Source organism: Equus quagga, chromosome 1 (genome assembly GCF_021613505.1).
Source record: "Equus quagga isolate Etosha38 chromosome 1, UCLA_HA_Equagga_1.0, whole genome shotgun sequence".
Classification (NCBI taxonomy): Eukaryota; Metazoa; Chordata; class Mammalia; order Perissodactyla; family Equidae; genus Equus; species Equus quagga.
Genome location: NC_060267.1, coordinates 50,974,559 through 50,996,176, shown reverse-complemented (window position 1 = coordinate 50,996,176; position 21,618 = coordinate 50,974,559). Strand labels below are relative to the sequence as shown.

Below are 21,618 nucleotides of genomic sequence, written 5' to 3'. Positions count from 1 at the left end.
AGGTCACACACCTGCAAAAGGAGTTGGACATCACCTGAAGATGCTGGACATTCTTTTTAACAATTACCTAGGGAAGAGGTGGGTTTTCAGACAGTGCTCTAGCAGGTAGACCTTAGAGAGGAAGGAAAGGGAGCGCCTGCCGCTCTCTGAACTTCACTCTGTTTAGACTTTTAGAAGGGCAGTTGCTGAGATGTGGGCCCCTGGTGCAGGGTGCTCAGATGGTATCTGGGCTTAGAGCTAGGATGGAAGGGCCTACGACACTGAGTGTAGAACCATACCTTTTTGTGGCTGGACAGGTTTTTACTGTCTTAAGTCACCTGCCCCCATCTCTTTGAGGGCTTGGCAAATATTTAGGCTATGGTGCTAGGATGAGGGTCATTTGTGATGAAATTCATAGTTGAAAATATGTGTTAGTTATCTGTTGTGTAATAAATTACTTGCATACTTAGCAGTTTAAAATGGCAAACATGAGTCATTTGACATAGTTTTTTGGGGTCAGGAATCCAGAAGCAGCTTAGATGGGTGGTTTTGGCTCAGGGTCTCTCACAAGGCTTCAGTCAAGGTGTTGGCCAAAGCTGCAGTTATCTGAAGGTTTGCCTGGGGTCGGGGGGTCTGCTTCCAATTTTGCTCACTCGCGTGGCTGTGGGCAGGAGGCCTCAGTTCCTTGCCACATGGCCCTCTTCACAGGACACTTGACTGTCCTCATGACATGGCAGCTGGCTTTCCCTAGAATGATCCAAGATAGAAAGAGCGAGACAGAGGCCAAAATGTCTTTTTTAGAAAATTTTTACTTTACTGTGATAAGAACACTTAACATGAGATCTACCCTCTTAACAAAATTTTAAGTGTACGATACAGAATTGTTAGCTATAGGCACAACATTGTACAGAAAATCCAACATGTCTTTTATAACCCAGCCCGGAAGTGACCTAGGATCACTTCTGCCATATTCTATCGGCCACGTAGACCAGTCCTGACACGATGTGGGAGGAGACGGCACAAGGAAGGGAATGCCAGGAAGCAGGGATCACTGGGGGCCATCTTGGAGGCTGGCTTTCACAGAAGTAGACATATTTTAGAACAATAAATGCAGAAGATCAGTAAGCAGGATGTCATTTTTGCTAGGTATGGTTGTATTTCAGATGTATTAACCTGAAGCCAGAGTGCCTTTGGGGGCTCTTGCCCTCTCCTCCTCCACCTTAAGATCTGAAGGCCCCCTTCATTCACCCCCATTAAGTATTGGGACTGGATAGATCAAAGTACGACCCACAGGAGACCAAACACAGAGGATGTGGGGCTTTGGGAGGATGACAGATGGTTAAAAAGGACCAAGAAACTGTTGAAAAGAAGGGTTGGGCAGGAAGGAGAAACCCCAGATGGAATGTCCTTTCCAACCTAGGGGAGGATAACCATAGTGTGAGTCCCAAGAATCTAGGACTATGGCCCCACACACCACAGCAGATTGTCCAAAGGGCAAGTTCAGAGGCTGGAGATTCCAGTTCCAAATCTCCCACACCCCGGGCCTTTATGTGGACTTTCAAGCCTGAAATAAAGTCCTTTAGTAAAGAACTCTTTGAACATACCGTGCACGTACAGCAGCTCTGCTGCAACCTGCGCCAGCCCTTCCTTTGACAATAAGGAGTTTATGGGGTGAGGCTGCGTTTGCACCTCAGATAAGGGACTTGGGTATTACTCTCTGTTCCAGTTCTCTTTGTTTCCTCCAAGACTTTAATAAACCCCTATTCAAACGATGCACCCTTGTCTCATCTGTGCTACTCAGAAAGAAAGGGGTGAGGGGGAAGCAGAACGGAGTGGTGAGTGGCAGCGGCGGTTAGGGGTGCCCCCTCCAGGAGAGGGTGCTTTTCCATCCAGCTGCCCTTTTGCGTTGGGCCTCTCCTTCCACTGGGGACCTCGCAGGATAGGTTTTTGTTACATTAAAGATGATAATGGTTTCCTCACAGCTGGATCAAGGACAGGGAGCAAGGCTTTTCTGAAAACACTGGGAAGGAGAGAGCAATCCTAGGGGAGGGGCCTATGTGGAAGGCAAGAGAGTAGATCAGTGAAAGACCCTCAAGCTGAACAGACTGGTCCTGTCAGGAAACAAAGGCACAGAGAAGTGAAGTAATTTGCCCAAGATCACACAGTGAGGTAGCGGCAGTGACTTCTCATCAGTGCTTCAGCTCTGCCTTGACCCCTGCCTAGGTCAATGATGACAGGGGATATGCTGAAGGGATCAGGGGCAGGGGGGTGGAGGCCTCTCAGACAAGAGGAAAGTATGAGAAAAAACCCTCCAGGCAGGGGTGAGGGTGCTGGCTGGTTTGGGTACCCATTGGGAAGAAGATAAGGAGACAGGAGGGTCAAGGGACAGTGGCTGCGCCTGCAACTGGTGACTGGAGGAGTCCAGGGCCTGGACAGAGCCCCTGCCCTGGGGGTCCAGCCCCTTGAATGGTGCAGCTTCAGTGCGTACTCTGGGGAAGGAGCCCAAGAGGGACTTGGGGGTGGGGGTGGAGCCCATGGCTCTGTGTACAGCTGCCGCTGCAGTGGCGCTGGGGCTGGGCAGCTGCCACCATCAGCTCTCTCTCCCCTGCCCTGAAGCCTTCTCTCTGCTGGTGGGAAGGCAAGGGTGCCTGTCACTCCACAGCTCGTAGCCCAGCTGGTAGGAGCAGAAGCAGCAGCCGCCCAGATGCTGGCACAGGCTCCGAGGGCAGCGCTGGCTGGGATGGTGCACTCCTTCTCATGGGGGTGAGGGGACTATAGGATGCAGTGAGGGAGGCCCAGGGGAGGCAACAATGCCCCCCACCCCATCATCCCCAGATGGGTTACCTGCCTGGACCCCCAAAGTGAGGGCTATACTGTCCCTAAATCTCTGGTATCAGTGTCTCACACTTTGGTATAAATAGAAGCCACCTTGTGACCTCAGGGCTGTGGGCAGTGATGCCTTCTCCTTAACTGTAGATGCAAGGCTTTGCTTCTGGTTGAGAGAATGTCAATCATCAAGCGAAGAGGTAGGGGATACTAAAGGTAAAAATAGCTAACATTGCCCAGTGCTTACTCTTTTCCAGGTACTATGCTGAGTGATCTTACACAGAATCTTCACAAAATTCCTAGGAGGAAGGAAGTACTCTTGCATTGCCTTGTACGACCGGCAAATGTGGCTTATTTACTGAAGGTTGGTGGCTTGTATATGCCCACCCAGCTAGTAAGAGGTGGCAGTTTGACAGTAGAGCCCATTCACCTGACCACTGTGGAATAGTTTCTCTCAATTTGGGTGCCACTTTAGGTTCATCTGGTGTCTCTGAGGCAAGTGATTTATCCATTAACTCAATGGCCTGGTTATGCTGGCAAACCTCTGGTTGGGCACTGCCCACAGGGAACAGAACAGAGGCTCCTAGGGCTGCCCCTCTCCTTAGTGGCCGGAACAAAAGTGAGGGCAGAGGGGAGTGAGACTTGGGACTAGGTGGATGCGGGGAGGCAGGAGGCTCACCCCCAGATAGATGGTGGGCCAGGAAGTCCTTGAGAAGACAGAGGTCCCCTTTTCTTGCTGGAAGGGTGAACGTGGGAGGTCAGCTCCATCTCACGCCGCTGGAACCTAAATGGCCTCTGGTGAGGGTGGGTATTCACTGTGGAGCACAGGTGCCCACAGGGCCACAGAGCTGGCCCAGAGCCATCCTCCTGGCTGAGATCTAGGGGAGGAGGAGGAGGGCCTCGTGGGTGCTGGTTCTGGCCCCTGGTCAAGCAGGGCCACTGCTTGCACTGCAAGCCTCAGAGGGTTTGCTTACCGTCTTTGCTTCTTTCTGCCCTCCATGCAAACCTACGTCAGCTACATCAGTCAGTTTCTCCTGAGCAGAGGGATCTGGACTGACCTACAGGATCAAGGCTAAAGAATCATTTGGCATTCAGGCTAGAAGGTTGTTTGTGATGAGATGGTGCCATCTGGGCCTGGCGGAGTGGGAGTGGGGCAGGGGCCTAGCATGGGGCTGGCTTACAAGGGGGCAGTTGTTCCATCTCACATGGAAATAAACATTTTGGATTCCTGATCATCTCCCTGGGGCCTAAGACACTGGGCAACAAAGTAAAAGTTGGTCCTGGGACTCAGAACTTTGTGTGCTCCAAGGATGAGACCACCCACACTTGGCTGTTGTCCTCTCCCCTGCCTTTTCTTCACTTACAGGTTGGTGGCCCTGGTGACCATCTATTCCATCTGAGGATGGATGGAGCAGCCTGATTTGAACGAGTTGTAGAGGTCTTGTCAGGGTGAATATGCGAGCTGGGAACTGGTATGTGTGTGTGTGTGTGTGCTTGCGTGTGCATATGTTGTGGGGAATGGAATATACAAGAAGCTGTCAGAGGGAGGATTAAATTTAGCGGATCTCTGGCTCCCACTGCAGTGAGCAGCGCCCCCTGCTGCCCACAGGGGAAACAGCAGCCCCAGCTTCCCACAGTCTCAGTAGGTCCTGGCAGCCACCCCTTGGAGATGCCTCTGAAGCTGCTGGGTCCTCCTCTGGTTGCTTGTGCTCTTTTCGGGGGTCTCCAGGCCTCTTGTTGGATTCTGGCTCCTGGAGGGGTAAGTGGAGGATGTGGACCTGCAGTGTGGATGGTGTAGAGGCTCATATCACAGGAGTTTTGGGGGATTGAAGCTGCTTTAGCTTGTGCCTGACAGTCAACAAGGAGGCCTCCAACCTCCTGGGTCAGGCCCTCTGGGCAGACTCCAGCGAGGGGCACTGGGCCAACATGAAGAGCCCAGAGGACAGTTCTGTGGAGAGAGGCTTGGACGTGCGCTGTGCACTCAGGGTGGCCAGGACACTGCGTTGATCTGATGACTTAGGCAATGGGTGAGTATATATGGAGCACGATCCTTCAGCTTCACTGTACCCTGGAAAGAACAAGGCTGCTCCAGCAGCCCTTGGAGCTTCTGCTGGGTGGCTCTGCTCAGAGGAGGCCTCTCCACTCCCCACTCTGCTGGGGACATCTGCAGAGAGGCTGGGCAGGAAATAAGCTATTCAGTTCCACTATGAATTCTTCTCTTTTTCTTTTCCAGTGTGTGTGGTAGGATCTGTGTTGCAAGCCTAGCTCTTCTTGGCCAGAGCCCCAGGGACTGTTTGAATGTGTAGGGGGCCTAGCCATTGTAGGAAGAGGGGTGTCATCTAACAAGCACAGGCCAGGGACTTTCCAACACTCCCCCACACACATCCAGCCAGGCTCTGTCCCCACCACACACTGAGCCCTCTCTCTCTGACTCTTGCCCCACAGGACTTTTATTCTGAAAGAACAAAGGCCCCAGAGGTAGGAGGCTGGCAGGAGGCTGGCACTGGCCTTGACCCTGAACTGGCTCCACCCTCTGGGCTGTTTTCCTGGATGGTGATTCTTGGACCCTCAGGGAGGGCCCTTGTGGTGCTCAGTTCTCCCCCTTATCCTCTGTCCCCAGCCTTGCTGGCCGTTAAGCAGAGGGTCCCTATAGCCAGGCCCTGCTGGTCTTCTCCTTACTGTTGCTTTCACACTCCCATGTCCCTCGCCTTTCTAGCCCTTGGTCTCGTATCCTCCATCTGCTTCCTTTTCAGTCTTTTCTGGCCTTCCTCGTGCCTGTCCTTCCTAAAGCAGACATGGAGGCCTGGTGACTCTTTAGAAGGCTCCCAGCTTCTCTCAGTCCTGGGCAAAGGTCTTGCCCTCTTCCCCAGTACGTAGGATGGGATTATAAGATAGCCAGGATGTATTCGGATGTGTAGATGGGGCCATGCCTTGGGCCTGGTTCTGTTGAGCACATGGGGCTTTCTTGAGAATAAGGACAAGGAAATGGACAAAAAGTCTCCAGCGGTAGCTCCGGTTTAAATTCTTGAATCCTCGTTACAGTTTTCCAAAAGGCCCACAAGGATAAAGTTTCCACTAGTTCCCAAATGCTCAGAGCTTAGTTCTTTCTTAGATGCAAAATAAGAGGCCAGATGAACTAAAGAGAGTTGAGATCAGATACTGTCAAGGGCCCTTCCCCCTTTGCCTGTTTCTTTCATCCAGGAGTTCAGACCTAGAATTGGATATGAGGTCACTATTGGGCAGTGGAGTGTGAGAAAGAAGGACTTTGGCCTGGGGGCTGCAAGTCATAGATTAACATGGGGAGGGGTGAGGAGGGACCCAGAGGGAGAGTAAGTGGCCTGAGAAAGGGACTGCTGACCTGGGACAGTCTGGGCTTGAAGAGGCACAAGCAAGGAGTCTGGGGACCAGTGCGGTCTGGAGGGGCCCTCAGCTCCTCTCCGCCTACTTGAGCTTCCTGAAGACCTGCTCACAAACTGCGTCCCTTGCAGTCAGTTCCTGGGGATAGAGGAGGAATAATGAGAGAGAAGGAGGTTCTTGCCAGCAGGAGCTCCTTTCTCAAGGTCCTTGACCTCCATTTAATCCTTCAGGATACACCAGCTAGAGCACTTGATATATGGGGAGTTGTATCATTGTTCCAAACCTTCAACTTTTCACCCCAGAGGAAGGAAGGTAGCTGGGTCAGGGACTGTGAAATGGCCAAGTCTCCATCTCTCCAGTCATGATTTATGGACCGTCATCTGACTTGTAGCCAGGGCCCACCTTGGCCACTCTAGTTCTGCCTCTCTCCACTCTTCCCAGTGCTTTTGTTTTCCTCCTTGGTTTCCTTCCTTGGAGGGGGAGCTGGGGGTGGAGTAGTAGACTTATTCGATTTGGGCAAGGGGATGAATCCTGGCTGGAGGTCTCTTTCCCAGACACACCCGTTTGCGTCTCCTCCCCCAGCCCTCCCTCAGCTTACCAGATATAGGTTCTCTCCCTCCAGCCAGTGTCTCCAGCCCCGGTTGGGGACCTCCCCTTTCTGCACACATACCAGCTGCTCCTCCTCCCAGGTTACTATGGTCTATAGGGAAAGCAGGAATAAAGGAAGATTGGGGGGCAGGATACCCAAAATGCATCCAACTCACTCTGGCTGGGCTGCCTCCTTTCACACCACAGCAGATGCTGTCTTCCTCCAGCCCCTTCATTTTTTTTTTTTCAATTTTTTTTTTATTGAGTTATTGATGGGTTACAGTCTTGTGAAATTTCAATTGTACATTAATGTTTGTCAGTCATGTTGTAGGTGCACCACTTCACCCTTTGTGCCCACCCCCCACCCCACCTTTCCCCTGGTATCCACTAAACTGTTCTTGGTCCATAGTTTTAAATTCCTCATATGAGTGGAGTCATACACAGATTATCTTTCTCTTGCTTCCAGCCCCTTCATTTTGAGTGAGAGGACTCCCCTCCCCGACTCCTAAAGGCCACTGAGAGCCCCCCCGCCCCCCAGTTTGTCTACAGTGACCACTGGGGCAGAGCAGGGATGGAGCAGGATAACTGGGGGTGAAATTTGGGGAGTGGGTGATGAAGAACAGAGATTTTGTCTTCCTGATACTTCTGGTTGACCTGGAGGGGCCTTTGGGAAAGAAGAGCGGTTGGCTGGAGTCCCACCAGGGAATCTTTTTTGTCTTCTTTCTCATTTCAAGGACAGCTGAAGTGTCCCTGAAAATGAAGGATCAACCTCCCGAATCAGAGCTGAGCGGCCCTGGGCATTCCAGGCAACATTTGCTGAGCTCTCCCATAGGACAGGCCCTGCTAAACAAGGAGCTCAGACCTTGCTCAGATAGAGGAGCAGTAGATAGGTATCTATGATACCAGGCAAGAGTGTTGGGGATGGGAGTAGGGAGGGAAGAGCTGAGTCTTCAAGGAAGTGAAGAGTTAGTTAGATTGGAGATAATGGGAAGTTTCTAGCAAGGAAAGAAATGGCATAGAGGTAAGAAAGAAGGGCACATAGTTGTGAGGGGCTCTAACCTAGAGTGAAGTGGGAATGACCCTAGTAAGCCATGCACCTTATCTGGAATGTAACATTGTCACTGAAAGGGTTTGAGTCAGGGAGTGACATGGTCACTTTTACATTTTAGATAGACCCTTGTGTCTACAGTATGCAGAATGGATTAGAGGAGGGTTAAGACCGGGGGCCAATTTCAGGCATCAGGTGAGAAATGAGGGCCTGATTAATGTTGTGATAGTGAGAAAGGCTAGGAAGCAACAGCGAGGTTCAGTAGAAATATAATGGGTCATAAATGCCCACCACATACATAATTGAAAGATTTCTAGTAGCTGCGTTAGAAAAGTAAAAAGAAACAGGTGAAATTAATTTTAATAATATATTTTATTTAACCTAAAACACCCAAAATATTATAATTTCAGCATGTAATTAATGTAAAAATTTCTGAGATGTCTTACATTATTTTTTCGCTTTGCCTTAAAAATCCAGTGTGTATTTACACTCATAGCACATCTCAATTTGGACTAGTTACATTTCGAGTGTTCAATAGCTATATATGGCTGGTAGCTACTATATTGGACAGTACAGACAAGTTATAAAAACTTCTTGACGAAATGGATGTGGTGCATCAATTTAGTGCGTGCGTGCGTGTCTGTGTGTGTTGGAGGCACAAAGGTAAGGGAGCACGATATATTGACTCTCAGGTCCCTGACCTGGCTGGTTATTGCCATTAAAAGAGACAGTAAATATAAAAGCAGGAGTAGGTTTGGGGAGGAAGAGAATGAATTTGGGGCATGCAGATGGAAACATTTTGCAGGCATTTGAAAACTTCCCCCTGCTGCTCAGGAGGTAGCCCTGGCTGGAGGCTACATGTCTAGGGTGGTCTATAGATGGAAGCCGAAAGCAGGGCTGTGGATGATTTAGCTCATGGATAGTGTACAGACAAGAGAGAGCAGGTCAAGAACAAAATACTGGGGGAAAAACCCCAGTTTAAGGGATTAATCGGGGAACTAGGGTCTGCAAAGGAGGCCAAAAGGAAGATGTAAGAAACAGAAAGAAATGTAGGAAAGTGGAATTATAGAGGCTAAGGGAAAAGAGACTCTGCATTGACCAACAGGGTCACAGGGTAGAGGGTGAGCAAATGTTTGCTCATTGGCCTGAGGGTGACCTGCTCTTTTTGTCCTTTTGGCTGGTGATAAGAGGGGGCAGGGAAGAAGTAGGAGATAGTGTGGGGGGAGCACCAGGAGCCTGTTATCCTGGGGATTATGCAGCCTGCTGTGGTGACCATTTCCCTAGCTCTGGCTGGAAGAGGTCACTTAGTTGTGCCTCCATTTGTTGAGAGCCACCTGCTCATCCACACCCCCTCCCCGCAAGTCTGAGGAAAGGTACCTGGCATTTTCGTCCGTCCATGATGCTTAGGTCCTCCTCAAACTCGACTCCCACCTCGAACTCCAGAACGTAGTTGCGGAAGGTGCTGAGGGTCTTCACTATCATGTGGTTGCCCTGATGGTCAATCTCCTTGTCTGGCTTGAGCAGCAGCGCTATCTTCCGCAGAGGCATGCTGATATCTGTGGGGGCTATCTCTTAGCAAGGGTCCTCTTAGCCACCTGCTCCTCCGGGCTGTGGGCTTTCCCTCAGCTGGGTCTCGGAAGGTGGATTTACTCCCTCCTAGCAATGCCCCGGGCTACAGATGGATCCCAAGACGGGTGCCAGCACCTGAGCCTGTCCATAGTGTCCAACCCAGGCATTCCCCCTCCCAATGGGACAGAGAGACAGGGAGGGAGAGGGAAGAAGGGGAGTGAAAGGGGTCTGGGAGGGGTGAGGCCATTACTTAGGGCTTGCAGATAGTCCTCCATGTTCTTCTGTGAGACAAAGCGGTAGTAGCCGGTGAGGTTGGGAGGCATTGTCTGGGCTGGCCAAGACGGAGATCGGGATTTCAGGAGAATACAGGAGACAGTGAGGAGGCAGAGACGTTGTCTGGCAGGTGAGGCCGAAAGACTCCAGGCTGGCCTCCACACACACACAGACAAGCTGTGTAAAGGTCTGTGTTCCAGGGTTTTTATAGGGCTGGGGCTCTGTTGCAATAAGAGTTCCTTCCAGACTTCCTCCCTCCCCCTATGAGTTTGGGGCTGCTGTCTGCAGCCTGAGGGAGGGGCAGAGACTTGGCAAGGTTTTGCCTGACCTTGGCTTTTCCTGAGGAAGGAACCTGGAGCAGGATCTGGGGGCTGTCAGTTATCCAAGACGAGCTTTTCTGAAGGTCAGTTTTGGCTTCCCACACGTTTCTGGCAGGCTTGGGAATCATCCCAGAGCCCTGAGGGGCAGCAGTCTCCCCTGGGAGGGAGCTAGTCTTGTTGTGTGCAGTGGAGGCTCTTCTAGGCTCACCCAGAGGTGAGTGCTAGCTATAGCCTGGGATCCTGAGACTGAGTCAGTGATCCTGAAAGGTATGAGGGGGGAGGAGGTGGTGACGGAAAAGGGACAGCCAGCTGGCTGGGGAGCCACAGTGGAGGAAATCCTATAGCGAGGGCTCCACAGCTCCCTCAGACAGCTTCATGAGCTGGAGCCCCAATTCTGGCGTTCCAGACTCTGGCCTATAAGGCCATTAGGAGGGAGCAGAGAAACTGCTCTTCCCATGCACAGAGGGGGCCGTCCGCAGCCTGATGAGGTGTTGAGTTCAAAGTCCAGAGCAGGTGAGGGAGGAGTTTGGTTGGCTCTTCCGGAGAATTTATGCTTTTTGGATTGGGATCCAGGGGTTTCCCTCTCTCTCTGGAGTCACTGATGATACATCGCACCCAGTCCCCAGCGCTTGGACAGCCCACGCTTACCAGAAGTATTCCCATGGGGGAGTCTGCCTGAATTATTGTCTAGCCCACCTCTAACTACCCTCCCCCTCTCCCTCTGAGACCTACCAACTTCCCTGGCTTCAGAACCACTGGGTTGGTTCCTCATGGTTTAAGGTGGGAGATTTGGGGAGGGGTAGGCAGGGAGGTTAGGCAGTGGGAAAAATTCTGCCCGGTGGTGAACTGTCCCTAGAGGTGTGTGTGTGAGGGGAGTGAGGGCACAAACACCTCACTCTTCCTCCAGCCCCAGAACCCTTTCCATCCTCTGCTGACCAATCCTATGGTTTCCTCCGAGACCTGGGGCTGGGAACTGAAAAGCTAGGATCTCTCAGGTGCAGGCTGAGCGGTGTACTTCAGGTTCCCGGGAGGCACGCAGCAGGGACGTGCTGATGGACTGGGCTGTGAAAAGAGGTTAATGCAGAGTTGGAGGTGTCGTAGGGGGTGACGCGGATACTGCCGCTCCTCGCCTCCCTCAGGTCTCCGCTGACGTCTCCCTGCCCCACCCCCGGGCTTCTGGCTTCTCGATTCTCCCAATGTCCCTCTTATTTCCTACTCCCTCTATGGCTTTCCAGCTTCCTCCTCAGCCCCCGCAGTCCCCTTGCTTCCCCAAATTGCAGTGAGGGGAAGAAGCCCTAACACATTCTCCCGCCCCTGCTCCCCAGTCCCATTGGTTCCCTCCCCCCCTGCAGCACCTGGCCCCCACCGTCATTCGATTGGCCAATGGCCCCATCAATCCTCGCCTGGCTGTGCTGACGTCATCCTGCAGTAGCGGGGATGGGGTGGGAATGAGAGAGAGAGAGTGAGGACGCGGGGCTCGAGAGCCAACGAGAAGAAACACCACTGCAAGTCCCCCACCTCGGCCACCCAGTTTGGGGCCTTCCCAGGTCTGCTCTATGGACTAGTGTGGGCGGCAGGCCCCTTTCTGTCCCTGCTCTGCTGCCCGCTGTCCTCCCTCCCCTCCTTGGAGAGCCTCTGAATCCCTCCCCCAAGGTGGAATAAGCGGGCTTGAGGTTCCCAGGGGAGACCGATCGCCTGGCCCTGCCCTGCCCCACACCACATCATGACCCTCCTGCTGTTGCCCCTCTTGCTGGCCTCCCTGCTCCCCTCCAGTTCCTGTAACAAAGGTGAGTGAGGCGGGGGGGGTGGGGGCACTGAAAGAGGGGTATCAGGCAGATCGAGGAGGGGTATGGTGGGCAGGAGCCTTGGAGGCTCTCTAGTACATGACAGGTGTCGGTTCTTCTGCCCATCCCCCTTCCCATCGTTTTTTCAGACCTGCCCCCTCTCCTCTCCCTCACATCCCCTTTGCCACATCCTCCTCTCTGGTCCATCTCTACCCATGTGCTTCTCTTGCTCCCATTTGGTCCCCATTCCCATCCTGGGATCTCTGTCTCTTTCTTCCCCAATTTCTCCCTGCTGGAGATGTCTCAGGTCTCACAAGGACTTGCCCCTGAGGGGCAATATACATCTCTGGGTGGTTCTCCGTTTCAGTGGGGTGTGCCTGCTCTAAGGGTGTGTGGCAGATCCATCTGGTTCATCTCCATCCCATCCTGGGGAAAAACTATTCCTTGCAGTTCAGCAATTCGGAGCACGTATGTTTTGGCGTGTTCCTCTGCATCCATAACCTTACGCCTGCATCCAGCTCGGCTGTGCGTTACCAGAACTGCCCTCTCTGGCAGACGGCAGACAAATTCAGCTGGGTGAGGCCATGAGAGGGACCAAGAGGGAGGGAGGGAGTGAGGGAAGAGGGCTCAGGTAGGTGGAGAAAGGCAGGAAAGGGCAGAAGTGGGTATGTGGGGGTGCTTAATGAGTGATAAGGAGGAGAAGGGAGATGAGGCAAGGGAGGGGGATAAGAAGGGGATGGAAGAGGGTAAAGGTGGAGGCAAAAAAAGAGAGAGGAGTGAAAGGGAAATCAGGAAGAACAGGTGAGGAGAGGGGGAGGGGGAGAGTCGAGGAAGGAAGAGACAGGAGTGAGTGAAAGGAGATGGACACAAGGAGAGAGTTGAGTGGGTGGCCAAGAGGAGAGGAACGAGGAGACCAGGGAGAGGGGCAGGGTTGGAGAGGTGAGCTGTGCAGAGGGTGCCCAGTGCCAGCCTTGCTGTGCGCAGCCCCTCCATCCTTGGGCTGTGGCTCCTCACCTCAATCTCCGACCTCAGCCCGGTTTCTCAGCCTCCTGCCACTTCCTGTGCTGCCTGCTGAGCACCATCTTGTGGCTCTCTCCTCTGCCATTAGAGAGGTGGTCGTGCTGGTCATCTGCAAGACAGGGGCAGGTGTTCAGGTACCAAAAGCTTTTTGGAGGGTGTTGGAGGAAAGAATGGAAATCAGGATTTCTTGCTCAGTATGAGATACTGGGATGAATTTCCTTTTGATAACTCAGTTTCCCTCTGATGATCCGTCTTTCTCTGCTGATGTTCTTCTGGTGGGCCATTGTGAATGTGCTCTGAGAGCCTGGGGGTTGGCATAATGGGATTAGATAGAGCAAGCAGTGGAGATTGGGGCTGAGAGGTGATGTGGAAAGGGAAGGGAACATTCTTCGCCTTCCTCGTAGCCCCTCACCAGACTAGTGGGAGATTGGTCCTGGGGAGGAGACACATTTGAGCCGAGTCTGGTAGGAGATGGGGAGATCTGGAGGCTGAATGAGTCCCACATCCATCCTGGATTGGCTGGTTGTTGAAGGGAAGAGTGGTGGGGTAGGCAAGAATTAGGACTAAGGCATAAGTCTGTATAAAATGTGGGATTCAGGGAGTGTGGGGATTGGTGGCCTTGTGGGGGACATAGAAATGTCATGAGTTATGAGTGTGTTCTCTTGGGTGTGGGGGTGAGAAGCAGGGAGGGGATTTGTTTCTAGGCCAGTTCGATAATCCCTTAGGATGTCGGCTCTGCTGGATCCAGTCATTTGGCATTGATTCCTCGGCTCCATCCCTGCCTCTCTCTGTCCTCCTCCCTCTGTCCTATATATTTTCTCTTCTCTCCTCTCACCTCTGAAAGAATGGCCTTAGGTTGGGGTTTGGCTGGGAGTGCAGAATGAAGGTATCAGGACTGAAATGGTGTGGTGGTGGTGGTACAGAGGATAAACAATCAGGATCTCAGGAATCTTCTAGATTTCCTCTTTTCCTAATCTCAACTCTGCCCTTAATCTATCCCTTCCCTTTCCCAGGGCCTTCTGATGGCCCACTCCTGCTCCCTGCATCCCCACTCTCCACCACCTGAAATCCCTAAAGAAAATTCTCCACCCTTTGACCATGTTTCCCAGGGGAGATAGTGGTCCCCCTCCCCCCAGGGCAGGCTGTTGCCATGGAAGCTGTCTATCCTGCCATAGGAGAAGGCTGTGACCTCCCACAGACCCTCTGACTCCTTTAATAACTGATTTCTTGTCCTCAGCCCTTCCTCCTGCAGGTGCTTCATCAGGGGTGGAAAGGGGGGTGATGCTGGTGGCGGTTTGGGTCAACAAGGGTTGTGTGGGAGTAGAGTACCAGCTCACAAGTGCTTCCTTTCCTCTCCCTGGGGCATCAGCCAACAAGCACAAGCCATGGATCGAAGCAGAATACCAGGGCATCGTCATGGAGAATGACAACACAGTCCTGCTGAACCCGCCACTCTTTGCCTTGGACAAGGACGCCCCCCTGCGCTATGCAGGTAATTGGGGTCGGGACATGGCAAGGTGGGTAGGACAGAGGGCAAGGGAGGAGAGGGGAGGTCCTGGGAGGGAGAGCAATGAGGAAATGGGGAAGAGACCTTGGGAAAATGGAAGAAGTAGGCTCAAGGAGGCGAATGGGCTCCATTGAAGAATGGTGGTTGAGTAAAGGGAGCGGGAGAGAGGGACGTGGCCAGGCAGGGGTTAAACACATCAAGATTTTGCCAGATCTCAGACCTGGTGGCTCTGAGAGGTTGCTGCTCAGGGAAGCTGGGATTGGAGCTCTATGTTTGATACTTATTGCTGTCACATGTACAGGAGAACTGATGGGGTTTGGGAGAAGAGGTGAAGCGGGAACCCGAGGTGGGGAGGCTGAGGCTGGGAAGGAGACGCTGGAGGTGGTTGCAGGAGCCTCATCCCTCCCTCCCCCTCTGCCAGGTGAGATCTGTGGCTTCCGGCTCCATGGGTCTGGGGTGCCCTTTGAGGCTGTGATCCTGGACAAGGCGACGGGAGAAGGGCTGATCCGGGCCAAGGAGCCAGTGGACTGTGAGGCCCAGAAGGAGCACACCTTCACCATCCAGGCCTACGACTGTGGCGAGGGCCCTGACGGGGCCAACACCAAGAAGTCCCACAAGTGAGGAAGCCCTTGTCCCGGTCCCCTGCTGCAGGGCTCTTCTCCCTCCTCCCAAGCTGCTCACCATCCTCTGTCCATGCTGTCATTGATGAGCTACCGGCTCCCCTCTCTGTTTGTAGGGTTTAGAGACAGAGTCTTTGTCCTCCAGGAGCCTTCAGTCAAGGTGACAGAAACATGCAGTAGAACTCAGTGAGATCTAATCTTGGTTTTGCCTCTTATGACCTTGGGCAACTTAGCCCATCTGGATCTGCTTTTCCTTATCTGTCAAATTGGGATAATGATGATACATACTTTTTTTTTTTTGGTGAGGAAGATTGACCCTGAGCTAACATTTGTTGCGAATCTTCTTTTTTTTTTTGCTTAGGAAAGATTGTTGCTGAGCTACTGTCGGTGCCAATTTTCCTCCATTTTGCATGTGGGTCACTGCTGCATCATGGTTTGATGAGTGGTGTGTAGGTCCATGCCTGGGATCCAAACCCATAAACCCCAGGCTGCCGAAGGAGAGCATGCAAACTTAACCATTGGGCCTGGCCGAGATACCTACCTCTTTAGGTTACTGTGAAGACGAAAGGAGGTGGTTTGTGTACAAAGCATGCACCACAGTGCCTGAAGCATAGGAAAGGGCTCAGTACATGGGGGTTACAATGAGGAAGAGGAAGATGAGTGCATTGAGCACACATCTGGATCCCTTCCAATTGCCCCATCAGTCTACTTGTATTGTGCACCACGCTCACACACATAACATACACATGCACAGCTCTAGGTTAGGGTAGGCAGGAGATGGCTAAGCATGAAAGAGACTGGGGCCCAGGACTCCTACGTCTGTTCCAGCTAACTTCTCATTTGAGAATGGGAGAAAGATTGGCAGTCAGGATTCCTGGGCCACTAAGAGGCACTAGCGATAAACCATCCTTGTGACTCATTTTCCCATTTGGAGATAGGACCCCTGCCTCTGGACCTCCGGCACCTGGATCTTGGCTAAGGGCAGGGCTCAGCACAAAAGGCTTAGCTGAGCTCTGCTTGGCCCGCAGGTGCCCGAGTAGGGAGGGCCCACAGCCGACATGCACATCGCACATGCGTATGCAGAAGGCTGCACTCATCTCACACGTACGACTCATGGCAGATGACTTATGGCTTTTGAACAAATGCCACTTCCCCTCCCATGGTTGGTTTTAATTTGGCTCTAACTCTGCAGATCTGACTTGTGAAGGAAAGACCTGCTGGGCACAAAATCCTCTGCCTTACCGCTGGTCTTGGCACCACAACCTATAGCGTTCTGTACAGAAGTCATCAGCTGCTGGCCCCCGCTGGGGTTGCTCCTTACCCCTACATCAGTTGCTCTTTCCCTCGGCCCTCCCTCTTGGGGTGCCTGGTGCCCCAGGCGGTGGGGCTGAGCGTGCTGACTGCCCCAAGCTCAGGGACACACTGGCTCCCTTCTGCTCTGATTCCCTGTCTGGATCCCTACGGGTGCCTCTCGGCGAGTGTCTGGTATGGAATATCGAGGCTGGCTGACTCTTCCTTGTTCCTCCTCTGCTCTGGCACTTGCAGGGCGACTGTGCATGTGCGGGTCAATGATGTGAATGAATTTGCCCCAGTGTTTGTGGAGCGGCTATACCGCGCTGCGGTGACCGAGGGGAAGCTGTATGACCGCATCCTGCGGGTCGAAGCCATCGATGGTGACTGCTCCCCCCAGTACAGCCAGATCTGCTATTACGAGATCCTCACTCCCAACACCCCCTTCCTCATCGACAATGACGGTGAGTGCAGCCCCTGCATCCCACATCCCTTAGGACACTCCAGGGCTGTGCTCTCCACTTCTCCTGCCTGTCAGATCCTCATTGCACACCCTCCTTCTCAGATGTGGAGCTTTTGTCCCAGACGCTTTGTTCCCCGCTTCCTGCTGCATAGTTCACCTGTGCCCAATTAGCTCATGAGCCCTCCCCTTGCCTCCCCGGGATTTCTCTAGTGCTCTTGACCTGCTCTATCCGCCTCCACCCACACCCCCACCTCAGGGAACATTGAGAACACGGAGAAGCTGCAGTACAGTGGTGAGAGGCTCTACAAGTTTACGGTGACGGCTTACGACTGCGGGAAGAAGCGGGCGGCAGATGATGCCGAGGTTGAGATCCAGGTGAAGCCCACCTGTAAACCCAGCTGGCAAGGTGAGGAGCTCAGCTCAGTGACCCATCTTGTGAAGCATCTTTTACCTTGGTCTCCTTTTTTGTCCCTTTGACAATCATAGGGGCTAGGCTAGGAGGCAGGGGAGGGATATTTGGAGTCAGGCTTATAGCTCTCCACCCTGGCCGGCCATTTTCCTAGGAGCCTGAGACTGCCAGTGGAGTGGCAAGAGAGAAATGGATAGGAGGGGCTGACTTACCCTTCTCTCTCTGTCCACCGCCCTCTCCCTCTCACCCATGCAGGCTGGAACAAAAGGATTGAATATGCACCAGGTGCTGGGAGCTTGGCTTTGTTCCCTGGTATCCGCTTGGAGACATGTGATGAACCTCTCTGGAACATTCAGGCCACCATAGAGCTGCAGACCAGCCATGTGGCCAAGGGCTGTGACCGAGACAACTACTCAGAGCGGGCACTGCGGAAACTCTGTGGTGGGTGTGCCTGCTCCCCTGCCGCCTCGCCCACCTCCCCACCCCAGGCCTGCCCCTTCCCACCCAGCCTCTGCCTGATCCTCCTCTGCCTGTTTCCTAAGAATCTGCCTTCTTACATCTTCCTTTGTCCATCCAGAGTGCATACATCCACAGTGGTTGTGGCAGGTAGTTAGCTCTCGTGGCCCAAAAAGCAAATAAATATGTCATTGGCAAAGATGCATAATTGTAGCACAAGACAGTTACCAGGTACTTTGTGGAACAATGGTAGGGAGAGATGAAGAGTTGGAAAAGGGGTTGAGTTAGTTGGAAAGCTATTCCTAGAAGAGAAGTTTATCCCTCTCTTGTCTTTGAAAGGCCAGAAGAGTCAGTGAGACTAGCTGTAGTCTCCATCAGTCTTCCCATCAGTCGCTCTTGCCCTGCCTGCTTCCCGTTTCCCCGCTCTGACTCTCGTGCCCTCTGGGGCTCCTGCAGGTGCTGCCACTGGGGAGGTGGATCTGTTGCCCATGCCTGGCCCCAATGCCAACTGGACGGCGGGACTCTCAGTGCATTACAGCCAGGACAGCAGCCTTATATACTGGTTCAATGGCACCCAAGCTGTGCAGGTGCCCTTGGGTGGCACAGCTGGGCTGGGCTCTGGGCCCCAGGACAGCCTCAGTGACCATTTTACCCTGTCTTTCTGGATGAAACATGGTGTAACTCCCAACAAGGGCAAGAAGGAAGAGGAAACCATCGTGTGTAACACTGTGCAAAATGGTGAGCCTTCCTCAGGGTGCTGGTCTGAGAGTGGGGACACTGGCTTTGTGTCCTGCCTCTATCACTGGGCAGTCTTTTACTGTGAATGGGTCACTTGCTCTCCCTCATTTGTAAGATGGCAATGTTAGGTTTGATGCTCCCTCAAATTCTGTGATCGACTCCCAACATGACAAGGTGAGAGCTTACTGCCCTCAGAGTGCAGTGGGACTGCTCATTGCTGTTCTCATTTGCAGTTGCTCAATCCCCCTGCATCCCACATGGAGTAGAGTGCCCCCAAATCTTCTCCCATTAAAGCCCCTCCATTGCGATGGAAAGGCCTGGATAATGGTGTGCCCCATTCTTTCTCTTCCATCACCATCCCATCCTCCTGCTATAAGGGCTCATTGGCTCATCTCTAAGTACCCCTCCTCCCTCCACTGCAGTGGCACATCTTTCCAGGGAGGGCTCAGCCTTGACCTGCTCTTCCATTTCTGCCACTTTTCTGAGCTCATTTCTTTTGACCTGAAAAGGACTGTCACCCATGATGTTTGTATTAACCAAAGGACCAATAAAGATCTGGGTGGAAGCAGGCTGGCCAGTGTCCCCCTTCAGCCCCTTTCTCAGATGTCTGAGAAGCCCTAGTTGTCACCTGGGCTGGACTCTGTGTGTGTGTGTGTGTGTGTGTGTGTGAGAGAGAGAGAGAGAGAGAGAGAGAAGACGCTAGAGAATGCAGGAGTAAGAGAATGCAGGAGTAAGAGCGCACCTGGAAGGAAAAAGAATCCAGTTCCTCTCCCTCCTGGTGCTTTGAACATGTACTTGCCTCAGGCCCTGGGTTTGACCCCCATCTCCACCCTCTCTCCTCAGAGGATGGCTTCTCTCACTACTCACTGACCGTCCATGGCTGCAGAATTGCCTTCCTTTACTGGCCTCTGCTTGAGAGTACCCGCCCGGTCAAGTTCCTCTGGAAGCTGGAGCAGGTGAGCTGGTGCGAGGCTCCAGGGAAAGCTGGGTGATGTAACTTACTTTCAGGGAAGGAGGGTCCTAGGCAGGGCATGGCATTTTTGAGGTCGCCCTATGCCCCCTCTTTCATTCTCCACTTTCAGTTCCTGATCGTTGTACCCCCAGGTTCTCTTGTTCTCTTTTTCCAAGTCTTGTCTCCTGCAGAAAGCACTCCTGGACTAAAAGGAAAACAAATTACTACTAACGTCAAACCTAATCAACTAGCTCTTTCCCCCTGGTTTTATTTCATTTCCTTCTTATCTAGAACTTTAACAGTATTTGTCCCTGACTTCCAAGCAGTTAGCATGTTGTAATCAAGGATATAAGTAATTCTGAGGGACACAGATTGGGTTTAAGTCCTGCCAGGGGACCTTACTAGTCACAAAATCTTGGTCAATATGTTTAAACTTAAGTTTCTTTGACTATTAAATGGGGATAATAGGGATTCTGTATCCCAGGGTTGTTGTAGGATAAAATGATGTAATAGTCCTTTATAGACTGAAAAGCAGTCTATACATTTTAATTCTTAGTATTATTATCCATGATTATGAGGGACAAATAAAAATGGGCAAAAAAAAAGAAAAAGAAAAAATCCTCTCATGAGCCAACAATTCTAGCCTCTTCTTTATTCATTCTCCAAGCTGACCACAAGGACCAGCGGGGACTAATTTGAGGTTCCATCTCCTTCTATTTTTCTTGCAAGCCTTGGTGGAGTGGCTGAGTAAGCAAATGGCTGAAAAAAGGCAGGAAGTGGAAGAGAGAGAAGGGGAAATGAAGGGCCCAGAAAATCCACAAACTGGAGAATTGAGGGCTGTCTACAAAAGCTTTTGCTTTTTGTGGCATTCTTTCAAAGAGATATTCTGCCTTTTGCCGCTTCTTGATCTTTCCCCTACATTGCTAATATTGGTAACATTGCTCTTTCTATTTTTCTTTTATTTGCTCTTATTTATTCAGCAAATATTTATTAAATATCAATACCCTGTCATTCTGCTAGGTTCTGGAGATACAGTGGAGTATAAGATGGAACAAAATCTTTGCCTTCATTGAGCTTACGTTTTAGTTGGGGATCTAGATTTTTAAAAAGTAAGTAGAAATATAAGAATGAAAAATTGTGATAAATTCTCTGAAAGAAAAGCAAGGGACCGAGGTAGAGAATAGAGGGAGGCAAGGTGGGGGGAACTCAACTTTGGTCCCATGTTCAGTGAAGGCCTGACGGACGTGAAATGTAAGCTTGTCCTAAAGGATGAGAAATAGCTGTGAGAAGAGAGTGTTCCAGGCAGTAGGAGGAGCAGATGCAAAGGCCCTGAGGGAGGAAAGAGCTCAGCATGTTCCAAGCATGGAAAGAGGGCCAATGAGATTAGAGTGCAGTGAACAAGGGGGAAAGACTGGGTTTGAGATCGGAAAGGTGGGTAGTGATCAGGTTGTACAATGGACTCTGTCAGGTGGGGTTCATTTGGATTTTGTCCAATGAGAGATGGGAAGCCTTATGAAGGGTTCAAAGCAGGGATGTGGCCTGATCAACTTTACATTTTAAGAAGATGACTTTGGCGACTATGGGAGGAATGTATTGGAGAGAGACATGAATGTAAGAGAGACGAGTGTAAGTATAGAGATAAGTCTGTTGCAACAGTACATAGGAGAAGATTGAGGATTTGGGTGATGTGTGTCAATGGAGATGGAGAGAACTGAACAGAAACCCACAGCTTTTAGTTCTGTTTGGCCTTAGGATCGACAGTACCCACTGATGGAGTGGACATGGAGGATGAGGGAGAGAGAAGGATCAAAGATGTCTCCTAGGTCATCCATTTGAGCAACTGGACGGACGGCAGAACATTTATTCTGCCCAGGGAAAACTGAGACGATGGGGAAGGGGTGTGGACTTCCATCTCACACGTGTGAAATGTGAGATACCTGTAAGACAACCAAGTGGTGAGCCAGAGCATTCACAGGAGAGTTCTGGGCTGGGATCAGATTTTAGAGTTGTCAGCATAGATATGGCATCTGAACCCACAGGCACAGAGGAGGTAACCCCTAGGAAAAGAGTGTACAGAGGAAAGGGAAGAGGGTCGAGGTTGAACCTTGAGGAATTCCAGTGTTTGGAAGTTGGTAAGGCAGAGAACTCTCTGCCTCTCATTCTTCTGACCATCCGCCACCCCGGCTTGTCTGATCCTGGAGAAACCGCAAAGAGAAGCGTGTTTGTTTTAGTGGTTCCTGTTGGGTTACAGACTTAGAGATTCCAGTGACATACATACATACATACGTACATTTTTGGGGAAAAATGCATTCACAAAATAGTGTTACTCCTCTTAGAAAAGTTTACAGTTTTAAAGGTTTACCTGAAGAGTGGAATTTTAGATACTAGGTTGGTGCTTGATAGATTTTGGGCAAGGATG

At 51.7% G+C, this 21,618-nt stretch overlaps 2 protein-coding genes across 8 annotated transcripts in view; one reads left to right on the top strand and one right to left on the bottom strand.

Moving 5' to 3' along the window:
* Window positions 1-364: 364 nt before the first annotated feature.
* Window positions 365-9,835, bottom strand: RBP5 (retinol binding protein 5). 4 transcript variants are annotated; one of them, XR_006890659.1, is made up of 5 exons: window positions 9,618-9,835; window positions 9,176-9,354; window positions 6,761-6,862; window positions 6,164-6,300; window positions 392-726 (listed from the first exon to the last, which is right to left on the bottom strand). XR_006890659.1 is itself a non-coding variant. In XM_046676159.1 (4 exons), exons 1-4 carry the CDS (start codon window positions 9,688-9,690, stop codon window positions 703-705), a joined length of 378 nt encoding a protein of 125 aa, XP_046532115.1. In that variant the 5' UTR covers window positions 9,691-9,835; the 3' UTR covers window positions 365-702. The 4 variants fall into 4 exon arrangements, 2 of the variants coding, with proteins under 2 accessions (XP_046532115.1, XP_046532097.1); XR_006890658.1 differs by lacking the exon at window positions 392-726 and adding an exon at window positions 769-4,980; XM_046676159.1 differs by lacking the exon at window positions 6,164-6,300 and having other exon boundaries at window positions 365-726.
* The window catches only part of CLSTN3 (calsyntenin 3), a 36,341-nt gene continuing 15,482 nt past the window's right edge, over window positions 760-21,618 (top strand). Inside the window, exons 1-8 of one of the 4 annotated variants that reach the window (XM_046676119.1) lie at window positions 760-4,564; window positions 14,134-14,256; window positions 14,693-14,888; window positions 16,437-16,645; window positions 16,901-17,050; window positions 17,309-17,494; window positions 17,966-18,247; window positions 19,091-19,203. In XM_046676119.1, the coding sequence (XP_046532075.1) occupies window positions 14,181-14,256; window positions 14,693-14,888; window positions 16,437-16,645; window positions 16,901-17,050; window positions 17,309-17,494; window positions 17,966-18,247; window positions 19,091-19,203 (1,212 nt within the window). In that variant the 5' untranslated portion in view covers window positions 760-4,564; window positions 14,134-14,180. Of the gene's footprint in view, window positions 4,833-9,957; window positions 10,044-11,341; window positions 11,748-14,133; window positions 14,257-14,692; window positions 14,889-16,436; window positions 16,646-16,900; window positions 17,051-17,308; window positions 17,495-17,965; window positions 18,248-19,090; window positions 19,204-21,618 lie in introns of those variants that run through there. The other 3 variants (XM_046676109.1, XM_046676128.1, XM_046676100.1) reach the window with 3 other exon arrangements.

Excerpts from the sequence above, each read along its gene's own strand:
- RBP5 (XM_046676141.1), bottom strand. The coding sequence starts at position 9,690 with ATGCCTCCCAACCTCACCGGCTACTACCGCTTTGTCTCACAGAAGAAC. Across the intron at positions 9,355-9,617 it reads GGACTATCTGCAAGCCCTAA|ATATCAGCATGCCTCTGCGG; the intron begins GTAATGGCCTCA and ends TAGCCCCCACAG. Across the intron at positions 6,863-9,175 it reads TGGACGGACGAAAATGCCAG|ACCATAGTAACCTGGGAGGA; the intron begins GTACCTTTCCTC and ends CTTTCCCTATAG.